The sequence below is a fragment of the Tripterygium wilfordii genome, chromosome 21 (assembly GCF_013401445.1).
Source record: "Tripterygium wilfordii isolate XIE 37 chromosome 21, ASM1340144v1, whole genome shotgun sequence".
NCBI lineage: Eukaryota > Viridiplantae > Streptophyta > Magnoliopsida > Celastrales > Celastraceae > Tripterygium > Tripterygium wilfordii.
This window is the reverse complement of record NC_052252.1, coordinates 16,116,040-16,138,249: the sequence shown is the minus strand read 5'-3', so window position 1 is coordinate 16,138,249 and position 22,210 is coordinate 16,116,040. Positions and strand designations below refer to the sequence as shown.

Genomic DNA, 22,210 nt, shown 5'->3' with positions numbered 1-22,210 from the left:
TTTGTTCTTCTTTCATGAATTTGATATTCATTACAATCGAAACATCGAAGCGTGAGTCAAACAAAGCTTACCAGAATAAACACCCGAATAGGATGCACAATTGTTTAAGTGCAAGCTCATGCATGCAAAGGGACGCCCACAACTCAACAAATAGCCATTGATATGGAAATTTTTGTGTCCATTAGCAACTAAGCCCCATTTTTACAACAATGGATAATGTAGTTAGCTGATCACAACAAAAGGCTTAACATCATCACACTCAAAAGAGGAGGCCAATGAGACATTGATACCCTGAAAAACTATGTTGAAAGAAATGAGATGCGCGAGCTATATAGACGAAAGATCTTCATAGATAGTCTTGATACCTGGCCTCTCAGAGACCGATCTAATGCATCGTAATGCTATTCCAAGGACCTCCTTCATTCCCTTCTCAACTGCTGGATTCTGCATATCTGCCATCAATGCAGCATCAAAGCATTCTGAACCACGACCTTCCGCTACTCTCAATCGCACCCAATCTGTAAGATCAACCCTTCCCTCTGCACCAGAAATGACATCACCAGCACACCTGCCAGTTAGAAGTTCCAACAATATTACTCCAAAGGCATAGACATCTGACTTGAAAGATGGCAATGGTTTCTTCGCAGCAGCCAACTCTGGCGCTCGATATCCCAATACCCCAGCATCAAGAATCTGTTCGATGGTGCCAACCTGGGTCAATAAGCGGTGGAGGCAATAATCAGCAACACGTGCATTCAAGTCAGGTCCTTCCAGTAGAATGTTTGTCGCCTTAAGATTACCAAGGGGAACAGCACGGTCAAAATGGAGATAGTTAAGTCCACGTGCAACATCAACTGCTATCTTAAGCCTGAGGGTCCAGGTTAATGGAGGACCTTTTCTTCCTGGTCGATCTGGAAATGCGTTCAACGGAAATGTAATCAATATCTAGAAAGCTATTCTCTACGTAATTTAATAATTTTCTCAGTATTTAGGTATATGAAACAACGATTGAACAATTGCATATCAAACTTCAACTATCTGATTGAGAAAAACAGTGCATGCTGCTAATAATATTCGTAATCTAGTTTTTGCATCCAATAAACATAACTATGACATCAGGATAAAATGAGGTAACCGAATTTCCAGTCAAGAACCAAAAACCACCAACTCAGAGAGGAGAATGAAAACACAATCAAATCAGAAGCCACAGGTTCCTCAATAAAACATCGAATCAACCACGGAGTTAGACGACTATCAAATTAAATACGGAGTAAATGAATAAGTTGGAGCACTTTGTTCTGAATTAAGCAGTTCACATGAATTTACTTGATTCTAGTCTAGATTCCATCAATTACCTTCAGATTGGTCAGTTAATTATACAAGAAAGACAGCAAACATGCTTATGATTAAACATAACATATGATTAGCCATGATGAATTTGTCAGGATATGAATTCACCGACAGGCAACAGCAAGTTTTTGAATATTGTTGGCAGGAATGACTATGGCCGCATGCAAAGTTATATTTAGTGCATTTTTGTGGTTTTACTGTTTTCTTTCTTTTCTTTTTATAAGGATTCCCTTACTTGCCTATGGAGTAACCAGTGAACCCACCATTAACAAATTGGAAGGTAAATTGTGAAGCATTACCATAAAGAAAGCTTGCAAGACTTCCTGGTGAAATATAATCTGAAAGGATCAGCTTTTCATGATGTGAAGGCCCCCAGTAGTATCCTCTCAAACCAACCACATTAGGATGCCTAATGTTGGCAAATTTTTTAGCCTCCTTAGCAAACTCCTTTTTCTGCCTCGCCACCCCTTCTCTCAGCCATTTTACAGTCAAAAATAGCCCATTATCCAGTGTTGCCTTGTATGAAGTTCCTTGACTGCTCCTCCCTAACACTTCAGCTGGGGCCCTTGAAAGCTCTTCTGGTGTCAATGTTATTGTATCATCCAGAAAATGCAGCTCTCCAACCAATGGGTCAGGTGATCTCACATCCAGTCTTGCAAAGGTTTCAGTTGTGAGCGAGTCCCCAGACCCTGGCGACCAAGACAAATTGCTGTTTTTTGATGGGGAGAAGCCAGTTACAGCTGCCAGTTTTTCATCAGGACTAATAATCACAGATGATGATCCTTTCCTAGAAGCCACAAGATCCTCCGCTGAAACAACCAAAGCAGCACCACTCTGTGTTCCACCCAAACCAGAGGAGTTTGCTGCAGAGCGCCTGTGGGTGCCTTTACTTGTGACATGCTCTGGTTGAGATCTCCTTGATAAACGAATATAATGTACGAAAATAGCGAGTAAAATAAGAATAATCGCAGCAACCACACAAGAAACTATCACAATCACTTCGACCACAGTGTTAAATGGTTTCCTCTTCAAATTTTCAGCAGGAGAATTGCTTGACCCAGGAGGACCACTAGGAAGACGTAGCCCAGTATTTCCAGGATAGAAAGAAGAACTAGGGAACTTCCTCAAATTTTCAGGAACAACACCAGAGAGATCATTGTATGAAACATTAAAGCCACTAAGACTACTAGGAAAGTTATTTGGCAAAGGACCTGCGAAGTGATTTTGTGATAAATCTAATGCGCTTAGCAAGTTCATGTCGGACATGGAAGTTGGAATAGAACCAGAAAAATTGTTTCCAGCGAGATTGAGCACTTGAAGGCCAGTCAATGACCCAAACTGATCAGGAAAATAGCCATTAAGCCGGTTATGAGAAAGATCAAGAACCAGAAGACTAGTTTTGATAGAAGGAGCAGAAAATTCAACAGCACCAGAGAGTAAATTGTATTCAAGATGAAGTTCTTGCAAAGTAGGTGATGCTAACAAACCAGTTAAAATGGATCCATCTAACTTATTGGAACTTAGGTCAAGGACTCTAAGCTTCGGATACTGATCGACAACTTCAGGGATAGAACCACTAAGAGAATTATGGGAGAGGTTCAGGTAATATAAACGCAGAAATTGCGCAGAAACCTCAGGAATAGACCCAGTCAGTTGATTTTGACTTAGATCAAGATGCTCAACATTCTCCCATTTCATAGTTCTGGTTAGATTTCCAGTGAATTGGTTATCTGATAGGTCGAGCACAACACAGCTTCCGGTCAGCAAAGGAAGTTCACCAGTAAGTGAATTTGAGGAGAGATTAAGCGTGTGAAGCGTTGTTGACATAATCATACTTATCGCCCCTGAAAGATTAAGAGGAAAAGAAAGATCATAGTTAACAACAAATTAGTACCAAGATCCTTAGACCGATATGCAAACATACAAAATTCACTATAGCCAGAAAACTTGGTAGCTTTGAAAAAGCCATGAGAGTTTATAAGAGGCACCTGAGAGGTTGTTGGCACTCAAATCCAGCTCTGTCAAAAGCAGAGAATCCCCCTTTAGTAGATTGTTCGGAATAAACCCCGAAAATTTATTGTTGCTGAGTTTAAGGACCTGAAGCTCATACACAAAATTGAATCCAGGCAGTTCTCCCGACAGCTGATTGTAGCTCAGATCCAACACCTTCAAATTTTCAAACAACTGCAGCTCGCCTGCACTTATCAGTGAACCAGTAAGCTGATTGTGACTAAGATCCAAATGCTTGATACTCTCAGAAATACCTGGTAACAGTTTTAGAGAGGTAGAGCTTTCTAGCATATTTCCGCTAAGATCAACATGACTAGCATTAGATAGGAGGAAAAACTCCCCATCTAGATGACCATTAAGCACGTTAGCATGCAAGTCAAACACCTGAAGCTTTGAAATTAGCTCAAAACCCTTTGGAATTCTCTTGGTAAACCCATTAGACGATAAATTTAGATAGACAAGGTTGTTGAGCTTTGTCAAGGATACTGGAAGGGATCCTGACAAGGAGTTTCGGCTCAAGTCCAAAGACTGAACTGAAAGAAGCCCTGAAATTGAATCTGGAACTGAGCCTGAGAAGTTGTTCCCCGCTAATGACATGTTCTGTAGTCTCTCTAATTTACCAATACCCAGTGGTAACAAATCGGAGAACAGGTTATTGCAGAGATCGAGAAATTGAAGGCTTTTGAAGTCACCTATATTATCAGGAATCTTACCCATGATAGAGTTGTTTGCCATTGAGAGCTTCACAAGCATTGTGAGGTTTGAGAAGACACTCAAATCAACATCAGCGGATAAACCCTGGTTATCAAGCACAACACCAGCAACATTTCCACCATTACACACAATCCCGTTCCATGAAGAAGGGCACCCATCAAAGTCAATGGACTCTTCATTCCATGAATCGAGGACAAAACCAGTCGGGTCATGCTTGATACCCTTCTTAAATTCAAGCAATGCCATAATGTCCTGTGAAGGAAGCTGCCCCATAGCCAAAAGGAAAAGTAGAGATAATACCAAAAGCCTAAAGAGCTTCATAGTGATACCAAATATGGCTCCACCCAACTCAGCTTTAGGTACAATGTCGACAACAAAAGGGGATTTGTGAACTCATATCGCACAAACACAGACAAGCAACACTGGCTGTTTACGACATTAACATAGAACCCAATAAGAACATAGAACCCAATGCCCCCTTCCCTAATACCTTAGAAACAACAACCAATGCTACATAAAAGATAAACGTCGAGAGTAGTTCTCAAATGAGTAAACCTAATTTCAGCTAAGCTGCAATCCAGTTAAAGTAAAGCACGATAGCCCCAAGAATCCCTTCTTTTAAATAATGAGCGATAAGAACTTTGAACCAAGAACCTCAAAACGGGGCGCTCCTTACCTGATGAAGGAGAACCTTAGGCCAAAACCCAGTGCTTGACGAGTCTGACTGGGATTGCAGTGAGCATCAGCGACCTAAAAAAGGGCACTGCTTCAACAAGGAAAACAACCACCTTCTATAATAAACAAACTGGGCAAAACACACAGACGTTGCCTCATCAGAGATCTAACCACACATAATGCAGCATTTTCTTGTACATCTCTACTTTTAAGCACAATGTAAGAACGCCGGTAACTACTGCTGCTAAAGACCTTGAACTTTATAGCATCAAAAGCCACTTCCTTTCATACAAAAAAGAGCTTTACAGCAAGCTAAACATGGATTGCTACACACATTAGAGTACAAGCACGGTGTCTACTTAACCACAACAAACCCAAGAAGAAAGAAGAAATGGGTCGACAAATCAACAACTATTGGCAATAAATACATGCGGACCCAGAAATATTTGGCCCCAGAGCTCCAATAACAGTACATTGAGTGCTTCAACAGTGCTTGACTTCTTTCTACAAACAAAAACCCTAACTTTCTTTAATCCAAAATACAACAAAAGTTACAAAACCCCAAAAGCAACTGCCTTTGTCCTTTACTTCTTTCCTGACTCTCTTTGAGACTGCATGTGAAGACTGAAGACCCAAAATAAAATTAAAAAAAACCCACAAAGCTTGTCATTCTTTTGAGGGGTCTAGTGTCAGATAGCGGGAAAATGTCTGTACTTTTTAGGGGTATAATATAGATTTGGCCCTATAAATTAGGGATTTACCCGCCAAGATACGTTTTACATGATGGACGTCAAAGTTTTATCAAATCCAGCTAAATACTTCAATGGAGTTGGTGCCACATAGGATCGGGCTCCACAAAAGCCCCATTGATTCATTGACTAGGGTGCTTGTGATGGGAGGTGCAGTAGGTGGATATGTATGATGAGGGGCAGCCCCATTATAAACATCATGGATACTCCTTCATGTGTGTCATCTGATCATTTTTATGATGACACGTGGAATTTATGAACCCTAACAAGTCCATGGATAAAGAGTTTATTTGCAATATTTATGATCGAGATGCAATAACTAGTATTCTAGTTATCTCAATTGTTGAGATGTACGTATAGAATTTCATATTATGTGAAACTCACGAATTCAATTGAATTTTATGCATCTAAGATAACTAGGATTGCAACTGTTGAGATCTTAATCATTTTCGATAATAAATATGGATTGCATTAGTGTCTCAAGATTGAGCCATTAGTGTCATGATGGTGAATTCTTTGTGCAAATGATCAGATAATGAAAATCAGCCAACGCATTATTGTCCGTAGGAATTAGGATCAGCAAAATGCAAATTTAGCTGTTTTTTTTTTACTAATAATGTTCTGAGCAGCCTGATAGGCCCACACTTAATGGGCCGAGGTAGGCCTTAACACGACTATCAGGCCTTGATATAGGCCTTAGTAACAAGTTTAGCCCGAGGCCCCAAGCTCATTTTTTAATCTAAATTAGTAAATTACCAGATCTTATGTGATTAAATATATGAATATAAATTTGTTCTTTTTTAATTATTTCCCTGAAATCCCCTGTTATTTACTCTGGAAATTTATTAGATAGAGTATTTTGTCAAAATCGGGCCATTGAATTGAAACAGGGGATCATATTCAGTCGGAATTGTAGCATTACACGAAAATGCACGGACGGCCTCGAAAACCCCTGAAACCGGAAGATGTGGCGGCTTCAGCTGCGAAAGCACAGAAGCTACGGGCTCTTCAGTCACAGTTCCTCGCCAATCACCACGAAAAGAAGTAATTTTGCTTCATTCTCTTTCGCTTTCTAATAGATTCTAGCGATCCCAAAAGGGGATTCTCACTTTTTTTGATGGTATTATCGTGTGTTGTTTAGCTATACTAAGGAGGGTTTAGAGGTAAGCGCGAAGCTTCTGGAGATCAATCCGGAATGCTCTACTGCTTGGAACTATAGGAAGCTCGCTGTCGAACATTTTCTCAGTCAGTCTGAATCTGATGCGGGCTCTGTCAAAGCGATCCTTGATGAGGAGCTTAGAGTGGTTCCTTTCTTATACTTCTTCTTTTTCGTTAAGTTTCTTTAACGTATGTAAAAGTTCTTAGCTTGATTGATACATGTGGAAATAGAATCGAAAATCTGCCTACTTAGCCTATTAGTCACTTGCATTTGCTTTTTAGGCAATTAGGGGTATGGGCGAAGTATCATTTTGTTTGTTTGTAATATGTTTTAATGAATTGGTATGTAGGTGGTGAGTGCATTGAGACAAAATTATAAGGCTTATGGAGCATGGCATCACCGGAAGTGGGTTATAGCTGAGGGACATTCCTCTATAGATGATGAGTTAAAGCTTCTGGACCATTTCCAGAAGGCTGATTCACGGAACTTCCATGCTTGGAATTACAGGAGGTTAAGATCCTGCCTTGACATCTAATATTTGATATTCAGATTACCGTCATTTTCATTCCTCAATTTGTCTCTTGTATATTGTTGCAGGTTTGTGACAGCATTGAACAACAGATCGGATAAGGATGAACTAGATTACACGGAGAACATGATAGAAACAAATTTTAGCAATTATTCAGCATGGCATAACCGTAGGTATTAACTGTTATTGACTTCTTATGTGGTGAAATCTGATGTTTCTTTAGCAAAGAAAGTTAGAAGAGAGAGCTGGTTCTTTGTCTTGTCAGTACGTAAGGCTCTATAAGAAATTGGTCTGATGGAGATTAATGCAGCAATCAAATCCTAAAAAATACTTTTTAACTGCTGGAAATTATGGTTTCCCAGTTCGTTCACATGATTTTCTACCTGATGACAGTTTTTTTTATCAGTGGAGTTGCAAGAGTTACATGTTTAATATTCATTTTGTAAACATTAACTTCCTTGTGCAAGGTTCCCGTAGTTGATGTGTCTGGGAAGGGCAAGATGTATGTAGCTTTGTGCATTAATGCCCTGAGTGCTTCTTTTTTTGCCAAAATTTGAACCCACGACCTGTAGGTTGTTTTCGTTTTGTTCTGTGAATTACGAATTTATTCTTCTCATGAACTGAATAGAATCTGAAGAAATCACATATAGAAGGCCTCGGTACTTGAGATTGGAATTCATAGTACTAGCACAGAGAGCTTGAATAAGTCTGTGAATTTTTTTTGTTAAATACTCCTGTCTGGTGTTTCTTTCTGACTGAAGTATTGTTATTATGTTTACTTTACTGCACTGCAGTGTACTTCTGTCTAACTTGCTCAAGAAAAAGGTTGAGGGATTTTTGTCCAAAGAAGATATTCTGAAGAAGGAGTATGAATTTGTACATCAAGCTCTTTTTACTGACCCAGATGATCAAAGTGGTTGGTTTTATCATCTTTGGCTTCTTTATCAAACATTTAATGCTGAATCTCCAAGTCTCATTTCTACTTGGCCTGCTCATGGTTCTGAACTCACTGTATCGAGTGATAGGTTCCTTTATGGCTCTCCTTCTTCTTCTACCTTTTCCACCTTGCATTTTGAATCAGGAAAATTACCACTGGTTCTCTATTTCAATCAGCCTGTTGAAGGTGTAAACAAATCAACAATAACAGTTAAGTCAGAGCTTAGCATAATCAATGATCTAAATTGGAAACCACTGTCAACAAATGACTCTCATCTCTCTCAAATTTGGGTGGCATATCTGAGTTTCCATGATATAAAGCTTGAGGCTTTGAAAGCCAATTCAGTGGAAGTTAGTGTTTGGCATTCTCAGGGAATCTTTTCCTCAAGTGGTTCCCTCCAGGGCCAGCCTTTTCAATTTGCATTCAAAGTAAATGCGCAAGAAGTTGAAACAGATCCTGCTGCTAGGCAGGATGGAACATCTATTTCATGGGAAGACAAAAACTTCTATGAAACTAAAATTGGGGAAGCAAGTCCCATCCTCCCTTTCCGTCAATTGAATGAAAACGATGACCACGAGCCAGTAGATTCTAAATGGCACGTGGATATTATAGCTGAAGAGATTGATCACTTTAGAGAGTTGTCAGAGATGGACTGGTAAGTTTAATTGATTTGATACTGATTTTGAATTAGAGATTTGATCTGATGCTTTCATTATTTTTTGTAGTAAAATTGGAAAGCTCACTCTTGCAAGACTGTTGACGGCTCATGATGCTTTAACGTTTCCATCTACAAACAAGTTGGTCTATTCTGAGGAAGTTCTTAAACTGTATACTGAACTTATCAGGTTGGACCCAATGCATGCTGAATACTACAAGGATAAACACAGCTTGGCTTTATTGCAGAAAGTGAGTTCCTCTTGTTTCAGATTTCTCTCTAGAAAGTCTAGTCCTTGACTCCTTTCATCTTCATTGTTGTGATGGCCAATATGCGTGTGCAATTTTTTTGGACTCAAGTTCTTACCGCTGACATTTGCATTTTTGTGATTTGTCCATTGATTGGAATTTTGTCGATATCCTATGATATTCTTGTTGGATTAACTATTTACTTGCAGGCCATAATTTTTGTAGATAATTATACTTGACATAAATGGAATGTTTTGATCCATATTCTTTTAAGTGGATATTTTGATACCTTTGATCACAATCACATCAGTAGAATTTCACTCTTATCATTTATGGTAGTTAACTTGATCCTTTACTTAAGCTGAGGACTTTCTCACATTCTGATAACTTTGCAGGTGACTTCATGTAGGGAATCTTTGCTGGAACGCTGTTTTCACTATAAAGACTTGACTTCATTGGGTATTGGCGTCCCTGTCTGCCTACGGCTGAATAATTTATCCATATCACGACTGGGATCTATTGAGAACTTATTATGGGTTCAAATGCTGGACCTTAGCCACAATGATATTAGATCAATAGAAGGTAAACTATGTCTGAGGTTGTTGATCTCATGAAAAATTAGGTTGATAGTATTTTCTATCCTATTTTCGGTCTATGAATTTGTTATATCTTTCCTAAGAATTAACATTGTTTGTGTTTGTGTTTTTTTAATCTTATATGAAGCCTTCGGGTTAAGATAGCTGCTGTACCAGTTTGATCTTGTTTGAATCTGACTGCCTCTCTTTGGTGCTCTTCTCATTAAAATTCCCGTTCCATTCAAAATAAAGAATGAAACATTGAGTTTAACTATATATAGATTGTTGCTACACAAATTTGGTGTACTATACGCTCTACTGCTGATCTGGCATTTTTGCTTGTTAAAAAAGTAGAAAAGATAGAGCTTTGACTACGGCTTGATATGCTTTTGGAATGAACTGTATCTTTCTCAATGTTTTCTCATTTACTAGCTGAGCAAGAGAACTATATCTTACCATGGGTCTCAATTTTGACAGGATTGGAGGCTATGCAGCTTCTCTCCTGCTTGTGTCTGAAGAACAACAAACTCGGAAGTGTCTCTGCCTTGGAGCCTCTTAGGTCCCTCAAGTCATTAAAAGTTTTAGATATTTCATACAATGAGATAGGTGCACACTCCATTGACACAAAAAAGTACTTGTGCTCTTCTCCATTTCTTCATCTGGTTGAAAGTGAACGGAATCATGACGAAACTATGACAAGTAGCATCAATGCCTCAGATTACTGGAAATTCTCTCTTATTTTCGAAGGATTGAGTTTGACACAGTTAGACATAGCAGGGAATGCAATCACCAACGAAAACTTCAAGTCATTTCTTGTTAAGCTTCTGCCTACACTTGAGTGGCTGGATGGTGAACATGTACTTTGATTCACTTTACTTCTGTCATTATGGTTGGTATACCATTTTCTTCTGTAACAGGATAATCTCAGGAACTGTAACAGTCCATGGATTTTCAGATACTAAAATTTAATATGCATGAGTTAACATGAATATTGTTTCCAGTTATAAAAAGGTGCTCATAATATTGTCCAGATGTATTGATGATCATCTGCTAATAATGATCTTATAATTGAAGTCTTTAGGGTATCTCTTGTGAATAAAGGGCTCTGGAGCAACACCATTCAATTCTTTCTATGTGCTGCAATGTACATGACAGTACTTAGCGTAGAGTCATTTAATAAACAACGATGCTTGAAACCCTAACATACAGCACATCTTGACTAATGCACTTTCAATCCGTGTATTAGCCATTCAAGCCATGGTACAGGATTCATTAATCCTGTCATAGTAGCTCAACCTTTTAACAAGTTAATAGGGCTTATTAAGCGGGATCATCGATCATCGATTCATATTCATAATTGATACCAAAAGAAACAATATAGAATCTCAATCATCAAAACTGCATATGACAGAGAACCCATATAATCCTGACGGCTCTCTGAAGTTTTAGCAATACTTTTTCTAACTGTATCAAGCCTGAGCTTCTACAAACTACAGAGACGCGGAGACAAATATCCTCTGTTTAAAAAGAGAACACATTGTCACTGAATCTCACTTCTTACCACCACCGGAAACGTTAAATTTGAAGAATATTATGTCACCATCTTGGACAACATAAGTTTTTCCCTCTTGTTTGTACTTTCCAGCAGCCTGTACCAATAAAATTACAAGACATTGAATTTAACATACATTTTCCACAAATAAGACTAATCAATAGAGAGGACAAGCAAATGACTGTTTTGAATAGATCATATTCAAAGAAACATTTTCCGCATACATTTTTAGCTTGGGGAGACTTTGCAAAATTGCTCCGGTCATATTTTGTTATTAAAAAGTCAAGATGGCACACGTGTAATAACATTACTCCCATGTAAACATTGCAGTTCTTCTCTATCTTCCCTCTTTTTCTTCATTCTAAAATCGTTTTCTAAATATTATTTTACTGTAGTTGAAGTAATTACTTCTTTAATGCAGAGCTGCAAATAATTTATCATGCTATGGCAGAGAGGACGAAAAATTCTACGTAAATTTGCTATTTAAGCAATACCTTGACAGCTGCCTCACTACCAAGTTCTTTCAGGTCCTCAAATTTCATGACCTAGATGTGAACAAGAAATCAAAGCTAAGTCACTTTCAGAACATATGAATATTCAAGTTAGTACAAGTAAAAAAATGTAAGAAGAGCAGGGAAATAGCCATGCAATGAATAAAACCAGCACTAAGAAAACTAAGAAAATCAACCTGCTTTTAAGTTTTAGCAGCAGAAAAAAAATGTTAAAATGTAGATGACATGCAGCAACAATTATTTGCTAAAAACTATATTTTGAAAATATGTGATGCACGATAGAATTGTGCAGGTATGTAATGATTTGTTTGTCAATAATGATAGGAGACCAATACAGAAAATCTCTAATCAGTTATCAGTGAGTGCACTGGTTTCTTTCTTCTGAATCACTTTACGAGTCGAAGGTCACAGGAGTAACAAACTTGAACCCTTTCGATGCAGATACAAAATAACTGAATAAATCAAACCCCACAGAATATAGCACATTCTCATTGGTCACTGCCTAGCTAAGTGACTAATTGAAAGAAATAAATACGTGAAGCTTTGCGAGATAACTAGATAAGTACTCAAATTTCTATTGAAAAGGGGTAAAATAAAAAATATAAATAAAAAGCTAAAATTTAATCAAAAAAAATTGATAAATAATAATTGCCAATTGTCAAAAATCATGAAATAGGAGCTACCTCAGCACAAATAAATCCTTTCTCAAAATCAGTATGGATAGCCCCCGCAGCTTGAGGAGCCTTTGTCTGGCGTCTTATTTGCCAGCACTTCACCTGCAAACGCAAACATTCAAGTGTTCAAGGCTTATATATATCGAGTATCGACAGAATAAAATGCATGCACAAACACTTATATCCACAACCACCAATAGAAGGGTAGGGGCGGAGAGGGAGAAAGAGACAGTTGCCTCAGTCATTCAAATTTGACTGCATGAATGAAGCAGGAGAGGGTAGAAACTAGAAAGTGCTACCAATGAGTCACATCACATACAAAAAAATGCATCCATAAGGAAAAATAAAGCACAAATATTTACCTCATCAGGGCCAGCGGTAAAAAAGTAAATGAGATTAATTGCAGAGAACCCAGTCTTTATGATCTTTGGAAGGCCACTGTAAAAAATTGAGCATGAAGAACTCAGTTACATACTTATGGTACCATATTTTCCCATATTGCACACCTCCAGAAATTCATCCTCCAAAGCTCCCAAAACCAACAAAAAAAAATAACAGAAAAAGTTTCAACTACAAGAAAGCACTAAATTGAAAATCTATTTAGTAGAATTAAAAAAGTGGAAGATTCGGGAAGTGAGAACAAATAATTCTATTTCGAAAGATGTCAACTAAAATATTCACTCTAGCTCCACTAGCTACTATTTCAAAAGATTATTGAAAATCTTAATTACTCTTTCTTCTCTAGCATTTAACAAGCAACAAACTTTATTTTGAGTATTACTCCACAAAATAACATTAGTAGACAATCAAATGCTTTTTCATTGATAGAAAAGAACTAAGTCAAAACTCACCTTTGTACCTTGTTCTCCTCACAATACTTTGCCGCTTCATCTGGTGGCATATCAGCAAGATTCCTCTCTAATGAGCAGCTGACAGGAATAATTAGTTCACCACCGTGTTCCTGTACCCTACAAATTAAACAGATGTTTTTATTAAGATATCTGGACAAAATAATATAAAAACAATCAGATTTCTTCTTTTCCAAAACTCTCAGTACACAGATGGTACATAAAAAGAAAGACACTCGGCGTACCAAGCATGAATCTTTGGCAAGAACTTGTTCTTCTTTCTTTGGTAATCTCTCTCATTCATATTAACCTGTTGATAATGAGAATAATGATGATCAAAATCCTTAGCAACATTTTAAAACCAAGCAAAGAACAACAAGAAGAATAGCAAAATAGCATAAACAGAAACAAAAAGACAAAGCTGCGACCCCACTAATAAGATTTCATCAAAATTTCTATCCTCTAATAAATTTTCGGCAAGGCACAAAAGAATTAGTAAATTAATTGGTTGAACAAACATGCAAACTTCTTCTCATTGTAACACTTAATTGTTCACACACTATATTAGCAATACAACCTAAGGTCACCCGAGAGAGAGAGAGAGAGAGAGAGAGAATATACAGACCGCTTGAAAAGAATATCAAAACACTAGATACAACAAGCAACAGCACGACTAAATGATCCAAACACCCGCGGGATTCTAATTTCTAGTTTCTACTAATATAGAACTAGAAGATAGAGAAGTAATAATAATTACCAAGTAAACAACAGGTTTGGCAGTAAGCAATTGAAAAGTATTAAGTATCTCAATATCAGCAGCTTTCCAGTCCCCTAGACGAATATCTTTACCTTCCTCAAGCGATGCCTTGACCTGCAGATACGGAGAGACACCATCACTCTATGTTAGAAACAAATCCAGTTCAACACATCATACTTTTATATTGCCTGCTCATTGTACAATACTACAATATCTGAGGATAACAATATTAATAGGTGTCTTTATCACCGCCTTATGCATGAGTTAAAGCTTCAAGATATATTAGCATTCAATCTGGTGGAACAAGAGCAATGATACATAAAGTATGAAGTTTTTCTTGATCATTGTTACCATTCTTAGAATCCAAATTTGTTGTCCCTCGATAACAATGTAACAAAACTTGTTTATGACAAGGCCACCAGAGATAAGGCTAACTGTGACCTATAGAACAGCCTGTCATTATAGAAGCCTCAATGACTATTGCTATAACTTGGCTACTCCAAATAAAATAAACAGCAGACAAAGACATCACACCAGCACAACCCGATAATAGTATGCACAAAGAAGAACTAAAATGTCTGCACACACCCTTTGACAAAGCTCATGCTCTATCTTTAACTGCTTGTCATTGCTCCTCTTCATGCTCTTTTCAACATCCTCTATCCTCCTCTCTATAAATTCCACATCCTACAATCAAATCAGATAAAAGATTACAGCAACAACAAATCCAATCGGTGCCAAATTACCAATCAAGCGATAATCCTTCAGTGTGTTACTGATGCACTACATAACAAAGCATTTTTCAAAGCATCCTAGGTAGAAGACAGATAAATATAAACAAGTTTCAAGAAAGATAATGATCATGAGAATTCCATAAAAGCAACCTTTAGTCGTAACTCTGCACTAATAACCTCCAAATCCCTCACAGGATCCACAGTGTCATCAACATGGACGATATCAGGATCTTCAAATGCTCCTAGAGTAAATGGTCAATAAGAAGACAATGAGAAGGAGGCAGTGAAACAAATAAGAAGTGCATAACAAACATATGCATGAAAAATTATCGAATTGCATGGCAAACCATGAAGCTTAGAATCCAATCAAGTAATGAACCCTTAAACTTTTAAGTAAGGCTATGTTTGGTACCCAAGGACATGGGAATAAAACGGTAAAGTTTGGAACAACTAGTGAGACTCATGGGTGCCTACATAAAGATGGAAATAAGATTTGAATGACCAATTATACCCTTCCTTTGAGCAAACATTAAATTAATATATTATGTAATTAATTGTTATATGTAGTAACATTTATAATATAACATACAATGTACATATATTGATATATTTTGATAATTATACTTATATCAAATGAAATAAAAATATAGCGCTGCTCGAAAAAAGTACATTAATTGTTCTATTAATATGCAATACATTATATGCATTACGGGAAAATTTTCCAAGAAACCCAGTCATTCCTTAAGGAAAGGTGGTTTGTGGCACATGGGATCCCCCATTCCTTGTGACTAAGAATGAAATGTTCCACTTGCGAGTTCAAAGGCCAACGAAACATTGGACTAGCTTTACCAGGAATGGGCCACTCTATTCCTGGATCAAAGGCCATACCAAATGCGACTGATGTATGGTTGCTAAGTCAGCTCTTAGACACACATGAAAGATTAACAGGAAAAAGAACGTAAGACCATAAATTCAATCAATCACTCAATTCAAAAAAAAAAAAAAAACTTCATCATGCACAGAAAGAATCATACATTTAGTTAGAAGTTGACAAGGTAAAAGAATGGTCAACAAACAGCCATAAAATTTAGGATCATGGAAACCATATATCTAAAGACAGCAGCAAAAGTGAAAGATTGAAATAGATGATTTGGTATCTTACGAAGAACATGAAAAATTCCATCAACAGCACGAATGTGTGATAAGAAACTGTTGCCCAGCCCTTGTCCTTGATGCGCACCTCTAACAAGTCCAGCTATATCATGGATTTCTAAGAAAGCCGAAACCTAAATATCAAAATACACTAGAAGTTACAGAAGAATTACTTGGACAAACAAAGGCTGCAAACAGTAAGATTAATGTCAAAAAAGAGTGTTGAATTACATAAGAGCTACCATGCACACAAAATAATCATGAGACTTGCTAGTCTTCAGTCTATTTTCATTTAAATTAATTCGTTCTTTTCATTTTTTTTGATTTATTTGATCACAAAATAAGAATTTACAAGTTATGCCAATAAATTGTAAATTACTCCCCTTTTATACAAAGTCTATTTTTTATTTGAATTTAATACTCTGTGTGTGTATATATTGGTGCAATCAAAAGTGTTATCATACACCCAAATCTTTTGCTTCGGTTCTTTACATCATATGGTCTAATTCATATGCAATCGATCATCATCAATGTATTTCAACAACCTGTCTTATTCTCTTAGACCTTAAAGTCACATTTGGTATCCATGAGCTAAACTGCTATGGGGATAGGAACAGCAACAGGTGGGAGAAATTGTTCCAGAAATATTGAAAGTTCATTGGTGGCAAAGTAAATGCCATTGGGCTAAAGGGACAGGAGTTTTTCTATCTTTCTAACAATTTATATTGCAAAAGAAAACTTTGGCATGGTGCTAAAATTGCTTCACAGCAACTCAGAAGTTAAAGGTTCAAATATTAGACATATATTCTCAAAACCCATTGAACGAACAGCAAACTTAAGTCACAAACCTCGCTTTTTGGCTTGAACAACTGACAAAGCCACTCAAATCTCTCATCAGGGACATGAACACGGGCCTCATTAGGCTCGATGGTACAGAAAGGGAAATTTTCTGCAGGTATTGACAACTTTGTGAGTGTGTTGAAAAGAGTTGACTTGCCAACATTCGGCAATCCCACCTGAAAAGATAATATGCGCATCAGCTAACAGAGGGAAAAAGAAATCCACCGACTCAAGAGGATCAAGGAACCCAGACAAGCTATAGAGGAAGTGCATGATCTTGTTTACCTCTCCTACTCGAAATACGAGACCCAAAAGAAATGACCAACTAAATTGTTGGTACATACAAATAATACTATCAGTGAAGAAGTGATATTTTTTCCCGAAACCAAAAGAATACTAGAAAATTTTCTAAAAGTAGCACATGGAGATTGAATTAATTAAGCTACTTACTAATCAAACCAACAACGAACTAACAACAAAACTAAAACTTACACACTTCTACAAAGAAGTTAACATCTTCATGAACAAAAAAGTGTCTTGAAACGACACCCAACTCTCGTTCAATTTCAACGGATCACAACGATGAACACATAAAGGAAATCAAAAGCAAAGAGTAACTATTAAAGGAAGAAAGATTACAATTCCAATCTTGAGATGGGATGAGAATCGACCAAGGATAGGTCTCTCCGCTGGAGCTTCTTTGCCTTTCGCTGCCTTGGGAGGCATTGTTCTTGCCTGAGAGAGATAAAGTTAGGGTTTTTGCACGGAACTTGAAGTGGGTTCGGGAGCTGAGCTGGGGATCGAGAAGAGACGCCAAAGGTTGCGTCCTGCCCCTCTTTTATTCCCAACCGTTGGTAAATGAATTAGTCCCACATAGGTATAGTTCTTTGTGTAGTACAAAACATTTCCACAATTTACATATCAAATTTCATTACCCTTTTAAAAAAATCTCGCCTTAAAAATAAATGGTGATTTCATGAATAATTAATTTATAGTAATTATATTTTAAGACACTGAATTACTACATACCCTCAATTTATGGTTTGTGATATGTGTGATAGTTTTTGATCATGTAAAACCACTTAACATTCGATACTCGCTAGTCCATTGAATTGGGAGTAAAATGGGGATTGGAGTCTCCAATATTTTTCTAAGACTCGATTTTAAACCTTTTCTTTAATTAGACATGAGCACATGGTTTAGATGGCGAAGGGCACAATTGTACCCTAAACTTTTTTGGGTTTGAAATTTTCTTTTTTCTTTTGATAAACGACATATATATTGTAAACGGGAAAATATAACAAGGCATCAAATGGGATGGCCTGAGATAGTGATACCAAGTACACGACATATATATTGTAAATGGGAAAATATAACAAGGCATCAAATGGGATGGCTTGAGATGGTGATACCAATTACATCAGGGGTTAAGAGGATGTATAAGGCCAAAATAAGAAAATATGGATGCCTTTACTTGGATTTCTTTCCTGATTCTATTTCTCAATTATGGGATGTTAGAGCTTTATCTTGGATAAAGCTTCCTATCCTGCCTTAAGTACGTCATTCAGACTGAGTTTTGAGAGGCTTCAAAATGCTTGGCACTGAAGAATTTCACACAAACCATTTACATTTATGGCTAATAACCACACCCACATAAAACTAACTGAATGAAGCAACAAGAAGTAATCTCTAACATGGAATTGCACCTAAGCATCAAAGAATAACTACACAAAATCCAGAAACTCATCACAAACCAATGGAAGATATCCAAGGTATCCCACAAATACAATGATCTTTTGGCATAATTTTCTCCACTTTCCTTTCAGTTTACATTATCAATAACCTGGATTTCACATTAATTTAATAAAACAAATATGAAAGAATTTATAATTTTAAGCACTGTAATAGAAAGAAAAAAAAAAGTTTGGATCCAATATGGTCTAAGCAAATCCACCGCCAGACTCAGTTGTAGGACCTGATTTGTGTCTCCCCATTGTTGCAGATTCTCATTCCTCCATCATTTTAGAGCCTAAAACAGTTTTTTCATTTGAACGGGGAATTTCACGGCCTTCTTCCATTTTTCTCTCCTCTATGTCCTGCAGGGCTTGACTACTTGAGAAAGAATTTTCTCTAGCATTGACATGCATCCAAGCTTCATGAAGCTGCAACACATACTCTAAATGCCATAAAACTTCCCCCATCATGGGTCGATTCTTCCCCTCATCGGCAAGACATTTTTCTGCCATCTCCCCAAACTTCTTTAATGACTCTGGACAGTAATTTTCTTTAAGACGTGGATCGATGATTTGCTCAAGTGATCTCTGCCTTTGCCATTTGGTAGCCCATTCTGCAAGATTGATCTGATCTTTTGGCAAGCTTGGATTTATAACTGCTCGAGCACAGACAACTTCAAACAACACCACACCAAAAGAGTACACATCAGATTTCTCAGTCAACTGCTGCCGCCGGTAATATTCAGGATCAAGATATCCAAAACTTCCTTTTACTGCTGTACTAACGTGGGTGTGGTCGAAAGCAGGGCCATCTTTGGATAGCCCAAAATCAGACATTTTTGCCACATATTTCTCATCTAACAAGATGTTAGTTGTCTTAACATCTCTATGTATGATTCCTCGCTCTGCTCCTGTATGGAGATAATGAAGTCCTCTTGCAGCACCAATACACACTTCCAATCGCTGCTTCCAAGTCATAGGGGGGAGATCACTCCCAAAAAGATGATTTCTAAGAGTCCCATTGGCCATATACTCATAGACCAAGATCATCTCATTTTGTTCTTCACAGAAGCCTATCAAGGAGACAAGGTGCCTATGCCGGAGTTTTGACAGCATCTCAATCTCAGTTTCAAATTCAGCTAGGCCTTGCTGGGATTGTGGGTGAGCCCTCTTAATTGCCACAAGGGTGCCATCCTCAATCTCCCCTTTGTATACTTTACCAAAGCCTCCAACTCCGATTACTAAACTGTCATCAAAATTGTTTGTTGCTGTACGAATCTCTGACAATGTGAACTTCCTTCCAACTCGAGTTGATGCCACAGATCCATATGCATTTTGTCCCTTGGAATTAGCAGTGCTATCACCAATAAGAAATAAAGGTCTCCAAGTAGAGTTGTTTTTTGTGTTAGTAGGTTCTTTTCTTCGGTTTTTGCAGTAACGAAAGACTAGAGCCAATATAACTACAAAAATTGCAACAGAAGCTATAACTGCTCCAATTGTTACCCAAAGAATCCAACTTTTCATTTTGGTTGTTGAGTGAGCAGTTGAACTGAATCTCTCTGCCTGGGCAAGATTTCCATTTCTGCTCAATTTGAAAATTTCAAGTCCATTCAAGAGAGCATCAGTTCCGGAAGCACCAACAGCTGTGTCAGGCCCAAGTTGAACCCATAGTGTGTCAGTCTTTGAAGACAGTGCATCAAAATAATCCTGATGATATGCTTTATTCTTCCCTTCCGCACGTACAAAAACATCAAAATTATCAGCTGCAGTCCTGTTGTTTACATAAATCCTGAAAATTCGTTGGTTGGCCTTGTCATAGAGAAGCTCACAGAAATGCAAACGAATCAAATAATCAAATCCAGGATCCACTTCAAATTTCCATGACATGTTGAACCTTTTCTCCAGAACTTCAGTGTTGGACATGGTTCTTGCAGTTTCATATACAAAAAGAGGAGCTACCGAAGAATCATTCATCGAAGCATATGTAATATTGGAAGTGTTGCTGACTTGAATTCCAGCATCTGCAGTGATCATATAGCTGGAATCTGCTTCCCACATTCTCCTAAGATCCGAGTCCTGACTGGGTTTAATCTCAGGACCTCCAACATTCAATCTATACATAGTTTCGATTCCCCGTCCATTCAGATTTAGACTTGCATCCTTTCCACCCACCTTATCAACTGAATCAGCAAACAACTTATCTAGCACAGGGATGATTTCTATGGCATTTATGAACCCAAATGATCCTTTATTTGGGATGAACTCAATCAGTAACACACCAAGATTGATAGCTACAAAGTACTCTTTCACTAAAGAGATGGAACTTGAATTGCTACTGGAAGTCTGCAAATGAGAATTCTTGTGTGAAATCTCACCAGGAACATCAAATTGAGAAATAAGTTTGAGACCATTAGCCACAACATCAAAAGAGGATTGATTTACATTGTAATTTTCAAATTGGAATGGACAAAAATGGAGCCTAACAAAATGGTTTCCCTGGATCCCATCAAAGGTGTAATTCAAATTGCTGGTGAATATCCTTGCACTTTTGTAAATTGACCCAAAGACCGATTGACCACTTAATGTGTCAGTGGTGACAAAGATGCCAGGAGAACTGAGTGTAAGATTGTTACCAGGGGCCAAATCACCAACCCATCTCCTTCCATCCGCATTAACGCTGGAATTTGAGCCACAGTTTATGAGAAATGTCCTTGACTGAGCTTCTTCAGTTCTAACTGATACAAAGATTGTCAGCAGAAAGATAAGACCCAAGACCACTGTGCCTTGAACCTTCTCCATTACAACCCTCCCTCAAGAACTAAAATAAGAAAATGTCCCACTTCTTGAATAGTAAGCACCAACCACCAGTGTTGAATCAAACAAAATGTTCCCAAAATACATCAAAAACCTAACTTTCAGATCACCTAATCTCCAAGAAATTCAATCATCAATTGCAAACAAGAGTCTAAACTCTAAACCATATGTTCTGACAGAAACATCAAGTTACCATGATGAAACCCTGGAGGGCATTTGAATTTTCTCAAATACTACAATGAAAGCTATGCGCATAGAAGAGAATGACAACCCACCAGCAAAATTTTCTTCTCCTATGAACACACCCAAGTTTAAGCGGCAGATCTAAAGCAATAAACACTAGAAGAAAAATGGGGTACAAGGGGAGAAAGAAAAAAAAAAGCGTGGCCAGGTCACAAGATGGACACAAAGGAAGAAACTTTTGGCTCTTAGGGAGACTAAGACACAGAGAAAACAGTTGAAAAAGATAATGTGGTGATGTGGGTTACCTGAACATGGTTTGTTTGCTGGAAACAGATGGGAAAAGCTCAATCCATACCGCTCTTTGTTTGTTGCAGCAACCTTACAAAAAAGCAAAGAAATCTGACATAATTAGAATCTGTCACTTTATTATTAAAGTTGTTTTGTAACTTGTGGGAGTGGGGGAGGAGGAGGCGTTGCTTTTGTTTATTTAATAATAATATGTTCCTTTCTTGGCGTATACAAAGATGGGTCTCCATTATTTGTGATATGGGTCACATGCAGTGGTCTGGAAGATTATGGGCAAGTGCAGTTACATTATTGAGAAATCACTAAACTAGTCATGTTTATCTATTAAATAAAAGCTGTGACTTGTCTTATTTCTCTTCCGTACCAAACCATGGCAATGCTATCCTGTTGGGGATCCTTGTTATTATCGATGTGAAGACTGAGCTTTAACGAATGTGATACGTGAACTCGACATATTGACTCTTTGAATGTGTTTTGGATTGAGGATTTTGGAGGAAGGAAAGA

General features: G+C 37.6%; 4 protein-coding genes across 5 annotated transcripts; 1 reads left to right on the top strand and 3 right to left on the bottom strand.

The window, feature by feature from the left end:
- Positions 1-130: 130 nt before the first annotated feature.
- LOC119988093 (LRR receptor-like serine/threonine-protein kinase GHR1) lies at positions 131-5,357 on the bottom strand. The gene is made up of 3 exons (XM_038833007.1): positions 3,339-5,357; positions 1,650-3,194; positions 131-911 (listed from the first exon to the last, which is right to left on the bottom strand). Exons 1-3 carry the CDS (start codon positions 4,393-4,395, stop codon positions 328-330), a joined length of 3,186 nt encoding a protein of 1,061 aa, XP_038688935.1. The 5' UTR covers positions 4,396-5,357; the 3' UTR covers positions 131-327.
- A 998-nt stretch (positions 5,358-6,355) lies between these two features.
- On the top strand, positions 6,356-10,605 carry LOC119988674 (geranylgeranyl transferase type-2 subunit alpha 1). 2 transcript variants are annotated; one of them, XM_038833801.1, is made up of 8 exons: positions 6,356-6,542; positions 6,640-6,829; positions 7,007-7,167; positions 7,255-7,359; positions 7,981-8,778; positions 8,849-9,029; positions 9,422-9,608; positions 10,079-10,605. In XM_038833801.1, exons 1-8 carry the CDS (start codon positions 6,427-6,429, stop codon positions 10,465-10,467), a joined length of 2,127 nt encoding a protein of 708 aa, XP_038689729.1. In that variant the 5' UTR covers positions 6,356-6,426; the 3' UTR covers positions 10,468-10,605. The 2 variants fall into 2 exon arrangements, with proteins under 2 accessions (XP_038689729.1, XP_038689730.1); XM_038833802.1 differs by having other exon boundaries at positions 6,358-6,542; positions 6,640-6,802.
- Positions 10,606-10,912: 307 nt separating this feature from the next.
- On the bottom strand, positions 10,913-17,526 carry LOC119988675 (obg-like ATPase 1). Its single transcript, XM_038833804.1, has 12 exons — positions 17,310-17,526; positions 16,679-16,846; positions 15,841-15,964; positions 14,829-14,920; positions 14,533-14,631; positions 13,945-14,058; positions 13,433-13,497; positions 13,191-13,307; positions 12,702-12,777; positions 12,349-12,441; positions 11,648-11,698; positions 10,913-11,250 (listed from the first exon to the last, which is right to left on the bottom strand). The coding sequence occupies exons 1-12, from the start codon at positions 17,394-17,396 to the stop codon at positions 11,152-11,154; spliced, it is 1,185 nt and encodes a 394-aa protein (XP_038689732.1). The 5' UTR covers positions 17,397-17,526; the 3' UTR covers positions 10,913-11,151.
- An 869-nt stretch (positions 17,527-18,395) lies between these two features.
- On the bottom strand, positions 18,396-21,839 carry LOC119988673 (probable receptor-like protein kinase At1g30570). Its single transcript, XM_038833800.1, has one exon. The coding sequence runs from the start codon at positions 21,200-21,202 to the stop codon at positions 18,677-18,679; it is 2,526 nt and encodes an 841-aa protein (XP_038689728.1). The 5' UTR covers positions 21,203-21,839; the 3' UTR covers positions 18,396-18,676.
- Between the last annotated feature and the right edge of the window lie 371 nt (positions 21,840-22,210).

Coding starts and splice junctions, on each gene's coding strand:
- LOC119988093 (XM_038833007.1), bottom strand. CDS start 4,395: ATGAAGCTCTTTAGGCTTTTGGTATTATCTCTACTTTTCCTTTTGGCT. Junction 3,195..3,338: donor GAGTGCCAACAACCTCTCAG/GTGCCTCTTATA, acceptor TTAATCTTTCAG/GGGCGATAAGTATGATTATG. Junction 912..1,649: donor TCTTGCAAGCTTTCTTTATG/GTAATGCTTCAC, acceptor ACGCATTTCCAG/ATCGACCAGGAAGAAAAGGT.
- LOC119988674 (XM_038833801.1), top strand. CDS start 6,427: ATGCACGGACGGCCTCGAAAACCCCTGAAACCGGAAGATGTGGCGGCT. Junction 7,360..7,980: donor TCAGCATGGCATAACCGTAG/GTATTAACTGTT, acceptor ACTGCACTGCAG/TGTACTTCTGTCTAACTTGC. Junction 9,609..10,078: donor TGATATTAGATCAATAGAAG/GTAAACTATGTC, acceptor CAATTTTGACAG/GATTGGAGGCTATGCAGCTT.
- LOC119988675 (XM_038833804.1), bottom strand. CDS start 17,396: ATGCCTCCCAAGGCAGCGAAAGGCAAAGAAGCTCCAGCGGAGAGACCT. Junction 16,847..17,309: donor CCCATCTCAAGATTGGAATT/GTAATCTTTCTT, acceptor TTATCTTTTCAG/GTGGGATTGCCGAATGTTGG. Junction 11,251..11,647: donor GTAGTGAGGCAGCTGTCAAG/GTATTGCTTAAA, acceptor TTATTGGTACAG/GCTGCTGGAAAGTACAAACA.
- LOC119988673 (XM_038833800.1), bottom strand. CDS start 21,202: ATGGAGAAGGTTCAAGGCACAGTGGTCTTGGGTCTTATCTTTCTGCTG.